The sequence below is a fragment of the Struthio camelus genome, chromosome 31 (genome assembly GCF_040807025.1).
Source record: "Struthio camelus isolate bStrCam1 chromosome 31, bStrCam1.hap1, whole genome shotgun sequence".
Lineage (NCBI taxonomy): Eukaryota > Metazoa > Chordata > Aves > Struthioniformes > Struthionidae > Struthio > Struthio camelus.
The window spans coordinates 3,964,860-3,980,759 of NC_090972.1; the positions used below are offsets into that span (position 1 = coordinate 3,964,860).

At 61.5% G+C, this 15,900-nt stretch overlaps 1 protein-coding gene across 1 annotated transcript; it reads left to right on the forward strand.

The window, feature by feature from the left end:
- The first annotated feature begins 868 nt into the window (after positions 1-868).
- VAV1 (vav guanine nucleotide exchange factor 1) lies at positions 869-15,896 on the forward strand. Its single transcript, XM_068922650.1, has 27 exons — positions 869-1,793; positions 3,638-3,754; positions 3,848-3,906; positions 4,240-4,305; positions 4,964-5,072; positions 5,159-5,254; positions 5,793-5,861; positions 6,430-6,536; positions 7,672-7,768; positions 8,242-8,337; positions 8,525-8,593; positions 9,192-9,278; positions 9,614-9,699; positions 10,159-10,291; positions 10,566-10,675; positions 10,798-10,899; positions 11,526-11,623; positions 11,980-11,999; positions 12,109-12,154; positions 12,396-12,532; positions 12,985-13,050; positions 13,236-13,267; positions 14,112-14,228; positions 14,345-14,432; positions 14,561-14,675; positions 15,363-15,511; positions 15,641-15,896. The coding sequence occupies exons 1-27, from the start codon at positions 1,590-1,592 to the stop codon at positions 15,692-15,694; spliced, it is 2,529 nt and encodes an 842-aa protein (XP_068778751.1). The 5' UTR covers positions 869-1,589; the 3' UTR covers positions 15,695-15,896.
- Positions 15,897-15,900: the final 4 nt, after the last annotated feature.

A 15,900-nucleotide genomic window follows, 5' to 3' on the forward strand; every position in this document is an offset into this window, starting at 1 on the left:
AGGGACACAGGAACACAGGAAGATGGTGGCACCAGGGACATGGGAACAGGGGGACATGGGAACATGCCTGGCACCAGGGACTTGGGAACATGGAGACACAGGGACACGGGAATGCACCTGGCACTGGGGATATGGGGACACAGGGACATGAGAACACAGGAACATGCCCGGCCCTGGGGACTTGGGAACACAGGGACATGGGAACACACCTGGCATTGGGAACACGGGAAGAGGGGAACATGCCTGGCATTGAGCAACACGGGAATGTGGGAAGATGCCTGGGAGCGGGGGACACGGGAACACATCTGGCAGTGGGGGACATGGGAACATGGGCACATGGGAATGCTCTTGCTATGGTGGAACACGGGACCATGGGATCACGCCTGGACACGGGAACATGCCTGGACATGGGCCGGAGCCAAGGGTGACCCCACGGGCGCTGACCCTTCCCAGCAGCCCTGGGGAGGACCCAGGTGTCCAGGGAGGCTCCTCCCACCTCCAAGAGGGACCCAGGAGTCCAGCCCTGCCCCCCCACGGCCCGCAGAGCCAGGCCCTGCCCCTTCCCCTCAGGTCCCACCCCCTTTCCTCAAGCTCCTCCCATCCATCTTTGGGGGTGGGGCTCCTGATAGGCTCTGCCTCTCTCATGTGGCCACGCCCCCTCCCACGAGGCCACACCCTCTCTATTGAGGCCATGTCCCCAGAGCACCATCCCTCCTGGGGGCGTGGCCCAGAGAGGGGGCATGGCCAAGGGCAGAGGTGGGGCCTCAGGGGCTGAGGAAGGGGGAAGGGGGAGGGGGTGGCACCAGGGGGTGGGGTCATGCAAGGAGCAGGGACAGGGGGAGGGGCTAGGCCTAGGGGCGTGGCCTGAGGTGGGGTGTCTCTGAGGGCCGCTAGGGGCTGTGCTGGCCCCACCAAGGCCACCCGAGGGGGCGATTTGGGTCAAAAACCTACTAGTTTGGGAACAACGGGTGGGTCTCCCACAGCAGGGGTGGGAGCAGCCCAGACACCTGGGTCCCTCCCAGCATCTGCAAACCCCGGACGCTGCTGCACCCCAGGGACATCCCCACGGCATCGCCCCTTCCCGGACGCCGTAGCCCTGCGGGAGGCACCCCAGCATCTGGGCCCTGCTCTCCCACAAGGCCCCGCTGCTGGGGGTGGATGGTTCCTCCCCAAGGACCCAACTTCCGGCCCTGCGCAGAGTACCAGGGCCCGCTGCTTGCGGAAGGCCCAACGGCGGCCACAGCGCCTGAATTCGGCCATCCCACGGAGACCCAACACCCCGCTGGTCCCTGAACTCAGCCACTCTAGGAGGAACCTCCATCCCACCACAGCCCGGACTCGACCACTCCAGGAAGACCCTTCATCCCACCACAGCCCGGACACGACCACTCCAGGAGGACTCTCCGTCCAATCACAGCCCAGACTCAACCACTCCAGAAGGAACCTCCATCCCATCGCACCCTGGATTCAGCTGCTCCAGGAGGACCCACCATCCTGCCATTCCCTGGGCTTGACCACTCTAGGAGGACCTGCTGTCCCATCACACCCCAGACTCGGCTGCACCACTTGCACCCACTACCCCGGGAACCATGGAGACCTGGCGCCAGTGTGTCTGCTGGCTGGTGGCTGCTCGGGTGCTGCCCCCAGGCCACCGGGCCAACAGCCCTGGGGGGCGGGTGTCAGATCTGGCGCAGGCACTGCGAGATGGCGTCCTGCTCTGCCACCTCCTCAACACGCTGCTGCCCCACGCCGTGCACCCCCGTGACATCAACCCTCGGCCCCAAATGTCCCAGGTGGGAGCGGCAGTGGCAGCTGTCCTGGGGCAGAAAGGAAATGGGGGGAGAACTGCCCCAAGGAGGGGTAACTGCCCCAGGGGAGGGGTAAATGCCCCAAGGAGGGGGAACGACAGGGTACCCCCAGAGAAGGGGTATCTGGGGAGTTATTGCCCCAGGAAGGGATATTGGGGGGGGGGGGTCACATCCCAGGGGCAGTAGGGGGTTAATGCCAGGGGGAGCAATAGGAGTAACTGTCCCAGGGGGGACAACAGGGGTAACTGCCCCAGGTTATTGCCTGGGGTGGCAGCAGCACCAATGGGGTTAACAGGAAGGGGGGAGGGGCTGCAATGCTGCTGGGAGAGAGGAAACAGGATGGGGGGAGGGCCCAGGCATCTGGGACCTCCCCAGCTCTAACCATCAGCCCACGGAGACCGCAGACCCAGGCATCCGGGAGCCCGACCTCTGACCCTGGAGTGGCTGGGGGACACAGGGACATGGGGGCTGCAGTGGCGGGGAACGTGGTAGTGGCACTGGTGATGGTGATAGTGATGGTGACAATGACCGTGATGACAGTGATGACAATAATGATGGTGAGAGTGGTGGTGATGGTGAAGGTGACAGTGGAGCTGGTGGTGGTGACAGTGATGATGGCGGAGGCAGTTCTGGTGCTGGTGACAGAGGCAATGGTGGCAATAGCAATGATGGCAGTGACAATGGTGGTCCTGGGGATGCTGAGGTGATGGTGACAATGGTGGTGATGGTGATGGTTGCGATAGTGACAGTGACAATGGTAGTGATGGTGGTCATTGTGGTGTTGGGGTGACTATGGTGATAATGGTGGCAACAGGGGTGCCAGTGCTGGTGACAGTGGTGGTGATGATGATGATGGCACTGATGGGTACCAATGGTGCTGATGTTGGTGATGATGGTGGTGACTGTGACAATGGTGGTACCAGTAATGACTGGGGTGCAGTGATGGTGGTGGTGGCAGTGATGATGGCAGTGATGATGGTGGTGACGGTGCCATTGACAATGACCTCGATGGTGACAGTGCATTGATGGTGACTTTGATGGTGGCAGTGGCAGCAGCAGCAGTGACACTGATGGTGGCAGTGGAGGTGACAGTGGTGATGATATTAATGGTGACAATGATGGTAGGTGGTGGTGACAGTGATAGTGATGGTGATGGTGACATGATAGCAATGGTGAAACGATGGTGACAGTGATGTGATGGTGCCAGTGCCATGCTGGTGCTGGTGCTGTGCCGATGATGGCGACAATGGCATGCTGATGATGGTGACAGGCTGATGACAGTGAGCTAATGGTAACAGTGCTGTGCTGGGGCCATGATGGTGACATTCCAGTGACAGTGCCAGTGACATTGGTGGTGGCAGTTAAAGTGATGGTGATGGTGATGGAGACAGTGACATGTTGGTGATGGTACTGTGAGGGTGATGGTGATGGTGTCATGACAGTGACAGTTATGGTGACATGCCAGTGACTGGGACAGTGATGTGATGGTGTCAGTGATGTGATGGTGACATGCTAGTGACAGTGATGTGGTGATGATGAGATGGTGTCATGACAGTGCTGGTGCCATGGCAATGCTGGGGCGGCACCATCATGGTGATGGTGCTGGTACTGGTGACAGTGATGGGACAGTGGCAATGACATGATGGTGACATGCCAGCGACGTGCTGGTGACATGATGGTAATGGTGATACACCAGTGATGATGTGGTGGTGATGTGACAGCACCATGATGGTGCTGTGGCAGTGATGGTGCTGTGATGATGGCAGTGATGGCGCCATGATGGTGATGGTGCTATGATGGTGACGTGACAGTGATGCTGCCGCCCACAGTTCCTCTGCTTGAAGAACATCCGAACCTTCCTGTCTGCCTGCGCTGACAAGTTTGGGCTCCGCAAGCACCAGCTCTTTGGCGCCTTTGACCTCTTCGACGTGCAAGACTTTGGCAAGGTGGGACCCAGGTGTCTGGGCTCTGCCCCCATCCCAGGGGACCCAAGCACCCAGGACCCACCCCACCCCACCGTGACCCCCATCTGTCCCCAGGTGATTGACACCCTCTCGACACTGTCATGGACCCCCATCGCCCAGAGCAAAGGCTTCACGTGAGTGCAGAGGACCCAGGCATCTGGGACCCCTCACTTCCCCCCCAGGGACCCACATGTCTGGGACCCCTGTTTCCCCCAGAGGGACCCAGGGGTCCAAGCCCTGCACCCTGGAAGGACCTAGATATCTGGGCTCCCCATCCCCCAACCAAGGGACCCAGGTGTCCAGGACCCCCATCCCCCCACAAGGGACCCAGGTGTCCAAGCACCCACCAAGGGACCGAGGTGCCTGACCCCCCAAAGGGACCCTGGTGGCCAAGCCCCTACAAGGGTCCCAGGTATCCGAGTCCCCCCGCGGAGGGACCCAGGCGTCCGAGCACCTGCCACCCGCAGGCCCTTCCCAGCTGAGGACAGCGTCGGGGACGATGACGTCTACAGTGGCCTCTCAGACCTCATCGAGTGAGTGGGGATGGGTGAGGGTGGAAGTACCGGGGAGTATTGATGAGTATCGGGGGTATGAGAGGGGCTAGGGAATATCAGGGGTATTAGGTGGGTACTAGGGAGTATCAGGGGTATTAGAGGGGTGTGAGGGAGTATGGAGGGGTATAAGAGGGTGACTGGGAGTAATAGGGAGTAACTGGGGCATTAGGGGGTATTATGAGGTACTGGGGGGGATTAGAGAAGGATGTGAGGCATTAAGGTGTCCATGGGGCTATTATAGGGCCCAGAGAGCATTGGGAGTACTTTGGAGGTACTTTGAGGTACCAGGGGGTACTTGAGGGTACAGAGGGGTGCTCAGGGTTATGTTGGGGTACCAGGTGGTGCATTGAGGTGCATTGGGGGTGTACTCAGGGGTACTCAGGGGGCACAGTGGGTACCACGAGATATGCGGGGGTACTTTGGGAGTACATTGGGGTACCAGGAAGTTCTTTGGGAGTACTTTGGTGTACCAGGAGGTAGTTGGGGCTATTTGGGTGGCACTTTGGGATACCACAGGGGCACTTGGGGGTACATTGGGGGTATGTTGGGGTTCTGGGGGATACCGGGGGGTCTTTGGGGTACTTTGGGGGTCCTGGCCCAGCTGTGTGGCAGCGGGGCAGGACTGGGCCTGGCGCAGTGACACAGCGGAGGAGGACGACGATCTCTACGACTGCGTTGAGGCCGAAGGCACAGAAGGCGACGACATCTACGAGGACCTCATGCGGACAGAGGCCCCCGGGCCCGTGGTGAGTGCCCAGGTGCCTGGGTTCCCCAGATGCCTGGGTTCCTCCCGGATGCCTGGGTCCCTCATGAACCTGCACTGTCCCCACAGCACAAGGCACCCGGGGTGGACAAGCAGCTCTGCTGCCTCCAGGAGATCCGGCAGACAGAGGAGAAGTACACGGAGACACTGGAGTCCATCTGCCAGGTGGGATGGGGGTGCGGGGACACAGGGGAATGAGGACAGGGAGGGGACAAAGAGATATGGGGACAGGGTTGGGGACATGGAAATGGGTTGGGGATGGGCAGCGATGGGGACATGGAGACATGGGGACAGGAATGGGGACATGGGGATGGGGTTGGAGACAGGGACAGGGGGCAAGAATGGGGACACATGGTTGGGGACATGGGGACAGGATAGGGATGGGACAGTGATGGGGATAGGGATGTGGGGGGGATGTGGACACAAGGATGGGGACAGGAACAGGGACATGGGGAGGGGACAGAGGTGGGACTGAGGACACGGGGATGGGGACAAGGATGGGGACACAGGGACGGGGACACAGGAATAAGGTTGGGAACACAGGAACGGGTTTGGGAACATGAGGATGGGGCCCCCAGAAGCAGCCCAGTGGCCTGGGATGCAGTTTGGGAGGTCCCAGTCTGCCCCCTGCTAGTGGCTTTGGAGCCTCCCAGTGCTCCCAGTGACCCCCCAGTGCTCCCAGTGACCCCTCCCTTCCCCTCAGCACTTCCTGCGGCCCCTCCGGCGCTTCCTGCAGCCTCAGGACCTGGAGAGCATCTTCATCAACATCGAGGTGCCCCAGTCACCCCAGTGCTCCCAGTAACCCCCTAGTGCTCCCAGTAATCCCTCCAGTAACATCCCCATGCTCCTGTTAATCCCCTAGTGCCCCCAGTGCTCCCAGTTACCCCCCAGTGCTCTCCAAAACACCTCCAGTAACCCTCCCAGTGCTCCTAGTGACCCCCCCGCCCGTCCCGGGAGAGATCCTATAGTGGGTGTCCATGGCGTGGGGGGGCTGGGAGGGTCCCTGATGGGGAGGTCTCTTGGGGGGGCATCCCTTCCCCGGTGTCCCCATGTCCCTGGAGGTGTCCCCATGTCCTTGGGGGATCCCAGTGTCCTGGGGGGTCCCAATGTCTTTGGGGAGCTGCTGAGGGTCCCCAGAGTGTCCTGGTGTCCTTAGGGTGTCCCCAATGTCCCTGGGTGTCCCAGTGTCCCTGGGTAGGTCCTAGTGTCTCTGGGTAGGTCCCTGTGTCTGCGGGGGGTCCCTGTGTCCCTGGGGGTCCTGGTCTCCTTGGTGGGTCCCACTGTCCCCGGGGGATCCTTGTGTCTGGGGGTGCCTGGGTGATGCCGCCCCTCCCCCCCAGGACCTGCTCCAACTGCACCGGCTCTTCCTGGCGGAGCTGCGGGTGGTGCTGGGAGGGCCTGGGGGGGCCCGGGGGCTGCCCCCCCTCTTCCTCACCTACAAGGAGAGGTAAGGGGCTGGGGGGACTGGGAGGACTGAGGAGGCTGGGGGGTTCCTGTGGGTCCCTGAGGATCCCTAAGGGTTCTGGGGGAGCTCTCTGGGGGTCCCCAGGGATTCTGTGGGGTCTCTGAGGGTCCTTGGAGGGGTCCCTGGGGGTCATTGGGGGGGTAAACAGGGGCTAAGGGCAGTTTGGGGGTTCAGGGCAAACCCAGAGCCCTTTAGGGGTCCCAGTCCCAGTTTGGGGGCTCCAGTCCCAGTTCAGAGCCCACATTTTGGGGGGGGGGGGTCACAGCCCCTTTCAGGTCTGGGCTCGGCTGTGATTTCAGGGGCTCATTTTGGGGCCTGGTTTCAGCCAGTTTTGGCCAGTTTTGGCTGATTTCGGCTGGTTTTGGCCAGTCTCAGCCCAGGGCCCCTCCCCAGGCCCATTTTGGCTAGATTCAGCCTTTTTCAGCCAGTCTTGACAGGTTTCAGCCAGTTTTGGCTGATTCCAGCCCATTTCCAGGCTCATTTTGTCTGTATTTGGCCTGTTTTGGCTCATCCCAGCCTGGTCCCTGAAACGTTCAGATCCGGTTTTGACCAATTTCAACTGGTTTTGGCTGGTTGTGGACAGTGGCAGCCTGGCCCCAGGAACATTCAAGGTCCAGTTTTGACCAGTTCTGGCCAATCACAGCTGGTTCTGGCCAGTTTAGGCTAGTTTGGGCCATTTCTGGTGCAACCTGGCCCAGGGACATTTGGGAGCCAATCTCGGCCAATTATGGTTGGTTTTGGCCAATTTCAGCTGGTTTTGGCTGGTTGCGGTGTGACCCAGCCCAGGTGTGTTCAGAGGCCAGTTTTGGCCGGTTCTGGCCAGTTTTGGCCAATTCTGGTGCAACCCAGCCCAGGTGTGTCTGAAGGCTGGTGGCAGCTGGTTTGGGCTGGTTTGGGCTGGTTTGGGCCAGTTTAGGCCAATTCTGCTGTGACCTGGCCCAGGTGTGTCTGAGAGTTGGTGGTGGCCAGTTTTGGCCAGTCTGGGCTGGTTTGGGCCGGTTTTGGCCGGTACTGGTGTGACCTGGCCCAGGTGTGCCCAAGGGCTGGTGGCAGCCGGTTTGGTCCGATTTGGGCCAGTTTTGGCTGGTTTCAGCCAATTGCGGCTCATCTCTCGCAGATTCCTGCTCTATGGCCGCTACTGCAGCCAGGTGGAAGCCGCCTCGCGCCGCCTCGACCAGCTGGCGGCTGCCACCGACCTCCGCATGAAGCTGCAGGTGGGGCTGCCTGGATGACTGGGTCCCCTGGCCTCCCCCTGGGGTCCTCAACACCTCCCCCCCTGGACCCCGTGACCTCCCCCTGACCCTCCAGGAGCCATGTGACCCCTGTGACCCTCCTGTGGCCCCTATGATCCCTCAACCCCTGTGATCCCATGACCTCAATTTCCCTGACCTCTGTGTGCCCCCATGACCCCTGTGACCCCCATGTAGCCCCTGGCCCCCCCATGGCTGCATGCCCCTTGTGACCCCCCCCATAACCCTGTGAACACCCTGTGGCCTCTTGACCCCCCCATGTTCCCTGTCACCCTCAGTCCCCTGTGACCTCCCATGACCTCATGAACACCCTGTGACCCCCCCATGATCCCTGCAACCTCCAAGAGACCTGTCCTCCCTTGACCGCCCATGACCCCTATAACCCCCCAATGACCCTATGACCCCCGTGACCCCTGTGACCCTTGTGACCCCTCCAGGAGTGCTCCCAGCGGGCCAACAATGGGCGCTTCTCGCTGCGGGACCTGCTCATGGTGCCAATGCAGCGAGTGCTCAAGTATCACCTGCTGCTCCAGGTGCGCCGGACGCCTGGGTCCCTCTGGGGTGGGGGAGCTGGGCAGCTGGGTCCCTCAGGGAGGTGCTTCCCGAATGCCTGGTCTTCACTCAGGCAGGGCGGGGGGGGGGGGCAGACACCTGGGTCCTCTCCCAGGCAGGGGGAGACCCCAACACCTGGGTCCCTGCATCCTGACCTGGCTCTGGCAGGAGCTGGTGAAGTACACGCCGGAGCCCACCGAGAGGGAGAGCCTGCGGGTTGCGCTGGATGCCATGAGGGTAGATGCTGGGGAGTCCCAAGGGGTTCTGTGGTGTCCTGAGGCTCCTGAGGAGGTCCTAGGGGGTCCTGGGAGGTCATGGGAAGGGTTCTGGGAGTCTAGGAGGGGTCTTGAGGGTCCTGGGAGGGTCCTGAGGGTCCTGGAGTGATCCTGGAGGGGTCTTAGGGAGTCTTGGAGGGTGTTGTGAGTGGCAGGGGGTCCTGGAAGTGGTTCTGGGGGTCCTGAGAGGGTCCTGGGGATGTCTTGGGGGTCCTGGAGGGGTCTTGTGGGTTATTGGGAGTTATTGGGGGATCCTGAGGGGTCTCAGGGGGTCTTGGGGTGTCCTGGAAGGGGTCTTGGAGTGGTTTTGGGGGTTCTGGAGGGTTTCTGGGGGTCCTGCAAGGTCATGGGGGTCATGGGGAGGTCCTAGAAGTCCTGGAGTGGTCTTGGAGGTCATGGGGAGTCCTGGGGGTGACCAGGGAATGTTGGGTTAGGTGGGTCCTTGGAGGTCCTGGGAGGTTGGGGGGTTCTGGGGGTATTCAGGGGTCCCTGGGAGGGGGTTGGGGTCCCTGGGTAGGTCCTAGGTTTTGGGGGTCACTGGCCCATGGCCATCCCCGCAGGACCTGGCACAGTGCGTGAACGAGGTGAAGCGCGACAACGAGACGCTGAAGCAGATCACAAACTTCCAGCTCAGCATCGAGAACATGGTGCTGCCCAGCCCCCCTTCCCTCCATCCTTCCCTCCATCCTTCCCTCCATCCTTCCCTCCATCCTTCCCTCCATCCATCCTTCCATCCCTCCATCCCCCACGTGTGTCCCTCTCCTTGTCCCCCCATCTGACAGTGACATCCCCATGCTCTGGCCCCATATACCCTGGATCCCTCCATGTCCCCTCCATATCACCCCACATCCTGCCTGTCCTTCCATGTCTTCATGTCCCCCCTATCCCTGGAGTTCTCAATTTCCCCTCATGTCCCCCCATATCCCCCATGTCCCGGTGTCCCCACTGTTTTTCTGTGTCCCTACTGACACTTCCGGCACAGCCCCAGTCGCTGGCCCAGTTTGGGCGCCCCAAGACCGACGGGGAGCTGAAGGTTTCCAGCACTGAGCGGCGAACCAAGGCTGACAGGTGGTACCCGAATGGGGCACGGGGACATGGGGACACCTATGGGGACATGGGGACATCCACAGGAACATGGGACATCTATGGGCATGTGGGGACACCCATGGGGATTGGGGAACACCTGTGAGGATGTGGGGACAGCTGTGGGGACATGGGAACAACTGTGGGGACACCTGCAGGGTTGTGGGGACAGCCACAGGGACACCCATGGGCACACAGGCACACGGGGACAACCGTGTGGGCATGAGGATGATGATGGGGACACAGGGATACAGAAAGGGGACAGATGTAGAGACAGGGTCAAGGACAGGGCCAGGCATGGGGATATGGGGCCAGGGACACAGGGCCAGCGTGGGCACAGGGTAGGGGACAGGGCAGGGAACTTGCCAGGGCCATGGTGGGGACATGCCAGGGACACCGGGTGGCCTTGGGGGCACCGGGCCATGTCGCCATCCCCATGCTCAGATACGGGTTCCTGCTGGACAAGGCCTTCATCATCTGCAAGCGCCGAGGGGACTCATTCGAAGCAAAGGACGTCGTGGACCTGCACAGCCACCAGCTGCGAGACGGTGGGCTGGGCCCCCGTGATGGCAAGAAGGTACCATTCCCAGGGACCCAGGCGTCCAGGCCAGTCCAGCAGGGCCCAGTGGCCTGGGGACCCAGGTGTCCAGGGCTATCCCGCCCTGGGAACCTGGTGTCTAGGCCCCCTGCAACGAACACAGGCATCTGGGCCTGGTGGACCCTGGGATCCATCCTCCAATGAACCAGGGCAGACCCAAGTGTCAGGGTCCTTGGGGGACCCAGGCGTTCAGACCAGGTGGACCCAGGTGTCCAGGCTCCCAGTGACCAATGGCGTGTGGCTGTGCCTGCAGTGGACCCACACCTTCCTGCTGATCGACACAGCGGGGCTGCAGGGCTACGAGCTCTTCTTCAAGACCCACGAGCTCAAGAAGAAGTGGATGGAGCAGTTTGAGATGGCCCTGTAGGTCCCCAGCTTGGGCAGGGATTTGCCCCACACGGGGCACTGTATGGCCCCGAAGGGGTGGGATTTGCCCCGCACCAGGCACCATGCAGGCCCCATCAGGCTGCCCTGTCTCTCACCAGCTCCAACATCTTCCCCGAGCATGCTCTGGCTGACGGGCATGAGTTCCAGATGTTCTCTTTTGAGGATACCACGTCCTGCAAGGCCTGCCAGATGTTGCTGAGGTAGGGTCCCCCCTACCCCGATCCAAGGGCAGTGGGGGAGGAAAGGGGGTGAGGAGGGGTCAGAGTGCCCTTGGAGAGGGGTCTCAGGGTTTTCTGGCATATTTCGGAGGCCAAGGTGGGTCGAGGCCTCAGTAGGCCAAGGATTGGGTGGGCTGACACCTTGGTGGGTCAAGGCCTTGATGGGTGGAGGATTGAGTCAAGGCTGAAATGGGTCAAGGGCCTGGTGGGTTGAGGCCCAGGTGGGCCAAGGCCTGGGTGGGTCAAGGGATGGGTGGGCTGAGGGTGGGTGGATCAAACCCTGGCTGAGCCAAGGGACAGGTTGTGGCCCAGGTGAGCCAAGGGCTAGATGGGTTGAGGCCAAGGTGGGCTGAGGAATGGGTCAAGACTTGGCTGAGTCAAGCCCTGGGTGGGCTGAGGGACAGGTGGAGGCCTGAGTGGACTGAGGGCTGGAAGGTCAAGCCCTGAGTGGGCCGAGGAATGGGTTGGTCAAGGCCAAGATGGGCCGAGGGCCAGGTGGAGGCCAAGGGCGGGAGGGTTGGGACAGACACAGACATGGGTGAGCCAGGGGGCACCTGAGAGCCCTGAGGCCTGGTCACATGTCCTGACCTGGCCCTGGGGTCCCCCAGGGGCACCTTCTACCAGGGCTATCGGTGCAGCCGGTGCCGGGCCCCAGCCCACAAGGAGTGTCTGGGGCGCGTGGGGCCCTGCGGCAAGAGCGGCCATGGTGAGCAGGGCATTGTGGGATGGGGGTAGGGCTGGGGGAGGCAGGGTACCATGGGATGTCCTTGGCCAAGGAGGAGCAGGGCTTTGGGGGATACCTGTGGCCCAGGTGGTGCAGAGCATTGTGGGATACGGCATGGCCATGGTGGAACAAAGCACTATGGGATACCCTTGGCCAAGGCAGAGCACGTCATTGTGGGATACAGCATGGCCATGGCAGAAGCAGCTAATGATGTCATTGCTAACAAGTAGCAGCCCCCCTGCTATGCAGCAGGATGGGCCTCATTAGGGCCAGGTGTTAATCAGGGCCAAATTATTTAAGTAGCCCCCACTAACAACTTTTCCTCTTTCCTACTCTAGATTCGGCTGCAGCCAGAAAGGTAACAGTGAAATGGGTCAAAATGGGCTAAAATGCCCCAAATTTCCCCCTGGGGTAGGGAGTTGCTGCTGCCACCCTGGGGGGTTTATCAGCCTCTTGCTCCTCCCCAGAACAAGCTGCAGCGGCTGGGCCTGGAGAAGAAGCGGGGTGACCTGGGTAAGCATGGGGGGCCTGGACCCCTGGGTCCATGGGTGCCCAGAGTGGGATGGGGCTTCCTGGACACCTGAGTCCGTGGGCACCTGCGGTAGGTTGTGGGGTCCCAGATGCCTGGGTCCATAGGTGCCCAGGATGGGGTGGGGGGTCCTGGATGCCTGGGTCCCCACACCCCAAGGAAGAGTGGTTGTGAGGGGTTGGTCTGTGACCCAGGCACCTGGGACCTCCCCTGCCTCCTCTCCAGGGCTGCCCAAGATGGAGGTGAGCCAGCCCTACAGTGGCATCCCCCCGCCGCCAGGGAACATGGGGCCCCCCTTGCGCCTCAGTCCTGGGGACATCGTGGAGGTGATGAAGGCAGAGGCTGAGCAGCTCTGGTGGCAGGTAGGGTGGACTCCAGTGAGGATGGGCCACCATGGTAGGGATGGACCCCTGGGGCCATGCTGGACTGGACCCCCCATGATGGGGAGGGACATTCTAGACCCCCACGGTGATGCCAGATTGGACCCCCCCCATGATGGGGACAGCCTGCACCCCCAAGGCCATGCTGGACTAGACCCCCATGATGACAATGTCCCAGACCCTCATGATGGGGACAGCGCAGACCTCTGTAGCTATTCTAGACCAGTGTCCCATGCTGGGGACATCCTGGGCCCCTGTGGCCATGCCAGATAAGATTCCCACAACAGGGACAGTCCAACCCTCCATGGCCATGCTGAACCCTGGTGGTGGGGCTGGGCCAGTCCCCTGTGGCTGTGCACAGCCAGCCCCCCAGGAGCGGTGGTGCAGGGGGCTGTGGTGCTGACCCCCATGCTGCCATGGTGCTTCATCCCCAGGGCAGGAACACGGCCATCAGTGAGACCGGCTGGTTCCCCTGTTCAGCTGTCCGGCCTTATATCTGCGTGAGTAGCCACCCCAAAGTGCCATGGGGAGGTGGGTGCATCCTGCCACAGGGGCTTGGGGACCATGGAGATGCCCCTGAGTCACAGTGTGGATGTGTATGTTTTTGGGGGGGAGGTCCCTGGGGTGCGGGGGACACCCTCTGTCCCCCTTGCCCTGATCCCTCAGCTCTGCTTCTCACCCCCAGATGCCGCTCCCGGATCTCTCTGTCTACCTCTGGTCAGTGCTGGGGTCCTGAATCCTCCTCAGGGGTTGCCCCATCCCTTCTAGAGCCTCCAATTGTCCCCTGGGTCTCCCCATCCCTCTTGAGGTCACCCCAAAGCTCCTAGGGCCCCCCCAAATCCTCCCCTGGGATCATCCTGTCCCTCCCGGGGTCATCCCATAGTTCCTGGGACCCCTGGAATCCTTCTCAGGGTTTCCCTGTCCCTCCTGGGGTTAACCCATAGCTCCCAAGTTCCCCAAATCCTCCCTTGAGTCTCCCCATCCCTCCTGGGATCTTCCCATCCCTCCTGGAGCCCCCTAAATCCTCCTCTGGGTCCCCCCCCCCCCCATCCCTTCGGTGGTCTCCCCATATGTTATGAGACCCCCCCCTCAAATCCTCTCTAGGGTATCCTCATCCCTTTTGGAGCCCCCCAAATCCTTCCCTAGATCCCACCATCCCACCTAGGGTCCCTCCAGTCCCTCTTAGGGGTCCTCAAATCCCTTTCTAGGGTCTCCCTAAGTCTTCCCCCAGGGCTCTACTTCCCCTCCATGGGCCCTGAATCCTTCCTCACTTCCCCCCAAGCCCTCTGGAGTCTCCCTGCCACTCTTGGAGCCACCTCCAAATCCCCTCCTGGGGTCACCCTATAGCCCCCCAAGATCCCCCATCCCACCTGAGAGCCTCATAGCTCTCAGGGCCCCCTAGATCCTCCCCTAGGGTCTCACCATCCCTTGTGCAGCCCCTCAAATCCTCTATTGGGCCCCTCAAATCCTCCCCTGGTGCCTCCTTCTCTCTGGGGCTCCCCAAATCCCCCTGCCTGGGCTGGGATGTGGGGCTCAGCCCCCCACCTCCCATGCCCCCCAGGTACGCAGGCCCCATGGAGCGTGGGGAGGCTGAGCAGCTGCTGACGCCCCGCTCAGATGGCACCTTCCTGGTGCGGCAGCGGGTGAAGGACGCTGATGAGTTCGCCATTAGCATCAAGTAATGCCCGTGGGGACTGGAGGAGGATGTCCCTGGGCCTGAACCAGGGGGCAGAGGGGGATGCCAGAGGGGGATGGGCCCGCCTGAGCACCTGGCATTGCTGTCCCCATGCCCAGGTACCGCACGGAGATCAAACACATCAAGGTAATGACAGCAGAGGGGCTGTACCGTGTCACTGAGAAGAAGGCCTTCAAGGGGCTGGTGGTGAGTGCAGAGCCCCTTTTCCCTCTTACCCTGGCAAGCCCAGATGCCTGGGTCCCCTGTGGGAGGAGCCTAGCCAGCCTGGATTGGGGCTGCCAGCAACCCTGGTGCCTCCCCTGCTTCGTCCCCAGGAGTTAGTGGAGTTTTACCAGCGCAACTCGCTCAAGGACTGCTTCAAAGCCCTCGACACGGCCTTGCTGTTCCCTTTCAAGGAGCCTGAGCACCGGGTCAGCCCCCGGCCACCCGGTAGGGTCCACAGGGGTTGCATCAGGACCCCCCATAAGGGTGGCGGTAGGGTGGATGTGGTGGCTTCGTCTGTTGTCTCGATGTCCTTGGGTCTGAGGAAGCCAAGCAGGACAAATGACCACAGAAGGTGGTCAACAGATAGGCCGAGAGGGACAAGCAACCAAGGGGGCTGTCAAGAGATGGGCTGAGACAGACTGGCCGAGGTGGGATGGTCAAGGGATGGCTCAAGAGGAATGGTCGAGAGAGATGGACCAAGGGGAAGAACTGAGGGATGGGTCAAGGGGAAGGAATAAGCCAAGGGGGGGACAGTCCAGAGTTGAGTGGAGGGGGGACAGCCATGGTATGATCTGAGAGGGCAAGTCTGGGGTAACAGGGCTGAGGGGTATGCCCAATGGGACAGTTAAGAGATTTTTTGGGGGGGGCAGTGAAGGGGAATGGCTGAGAGACGGGCTGCGGGATGATTCAAGGAAATGGCCGAGGGGAACAACCAAGATCAAGGGACCATCTGAGGGGACAGGTGGAGGGAGATGGCCATGGTAGTGGCCGAATGGCACAGGACTGAGGACGCTGGGCAGAGGGGAAGGGCCAAGAAGCCTGGCCGTGGTATGGGGACACAGGACAGGTCAAGAGGAAGGGTCGAGGGATCAGCTGTGGCAGCTCGGTTGTCTTTCCCCATCCCCGCTGCAGGTGCCATGCGCTACTTTGGCTCGGCCAAGGTCCGCTACGACTTCTGCGCCCGGGACCGGACGGAGCTGAACCTCAAGGAGGGCGACATCATCCGGATCCTGAGCAAGAAGGGACACTCAGGCTGGTGGAAAGGGGAGATCTACGGGCGGGTAGGGGCTGGTGGGACCCTCCCTCTCCACCTGCATGGGCCCCCGGAGCACATGTGGGCCCTGGCGCACGTGTGTGGCCTCCCCTCGACCTGTCCCCGTGTCCTTTTTTGTTTTTCTCTGCTCTCCCAGGTCGGTTGGTTTCCTGCAAACTACGTGGAGGAGGATTATTCGGAGTATTGCTGACCACTGCATCACTCCCAGACCCTGTCCCGTGAGGACTAGCGGGGGGACCCCGGCGCTGTGTCCCCCCGCGAGGACGTCAGGAGCTGGACATGGCGCAGGGCACTCCGTCCCCCCACCCCGTCCCTTGTTAATTTATGATTCCCCCCCCTTAAATCCTCCTCCTGCCTAGGAGGGGCAATAAATGGGGCAGAGGACGAGGAAAGAGG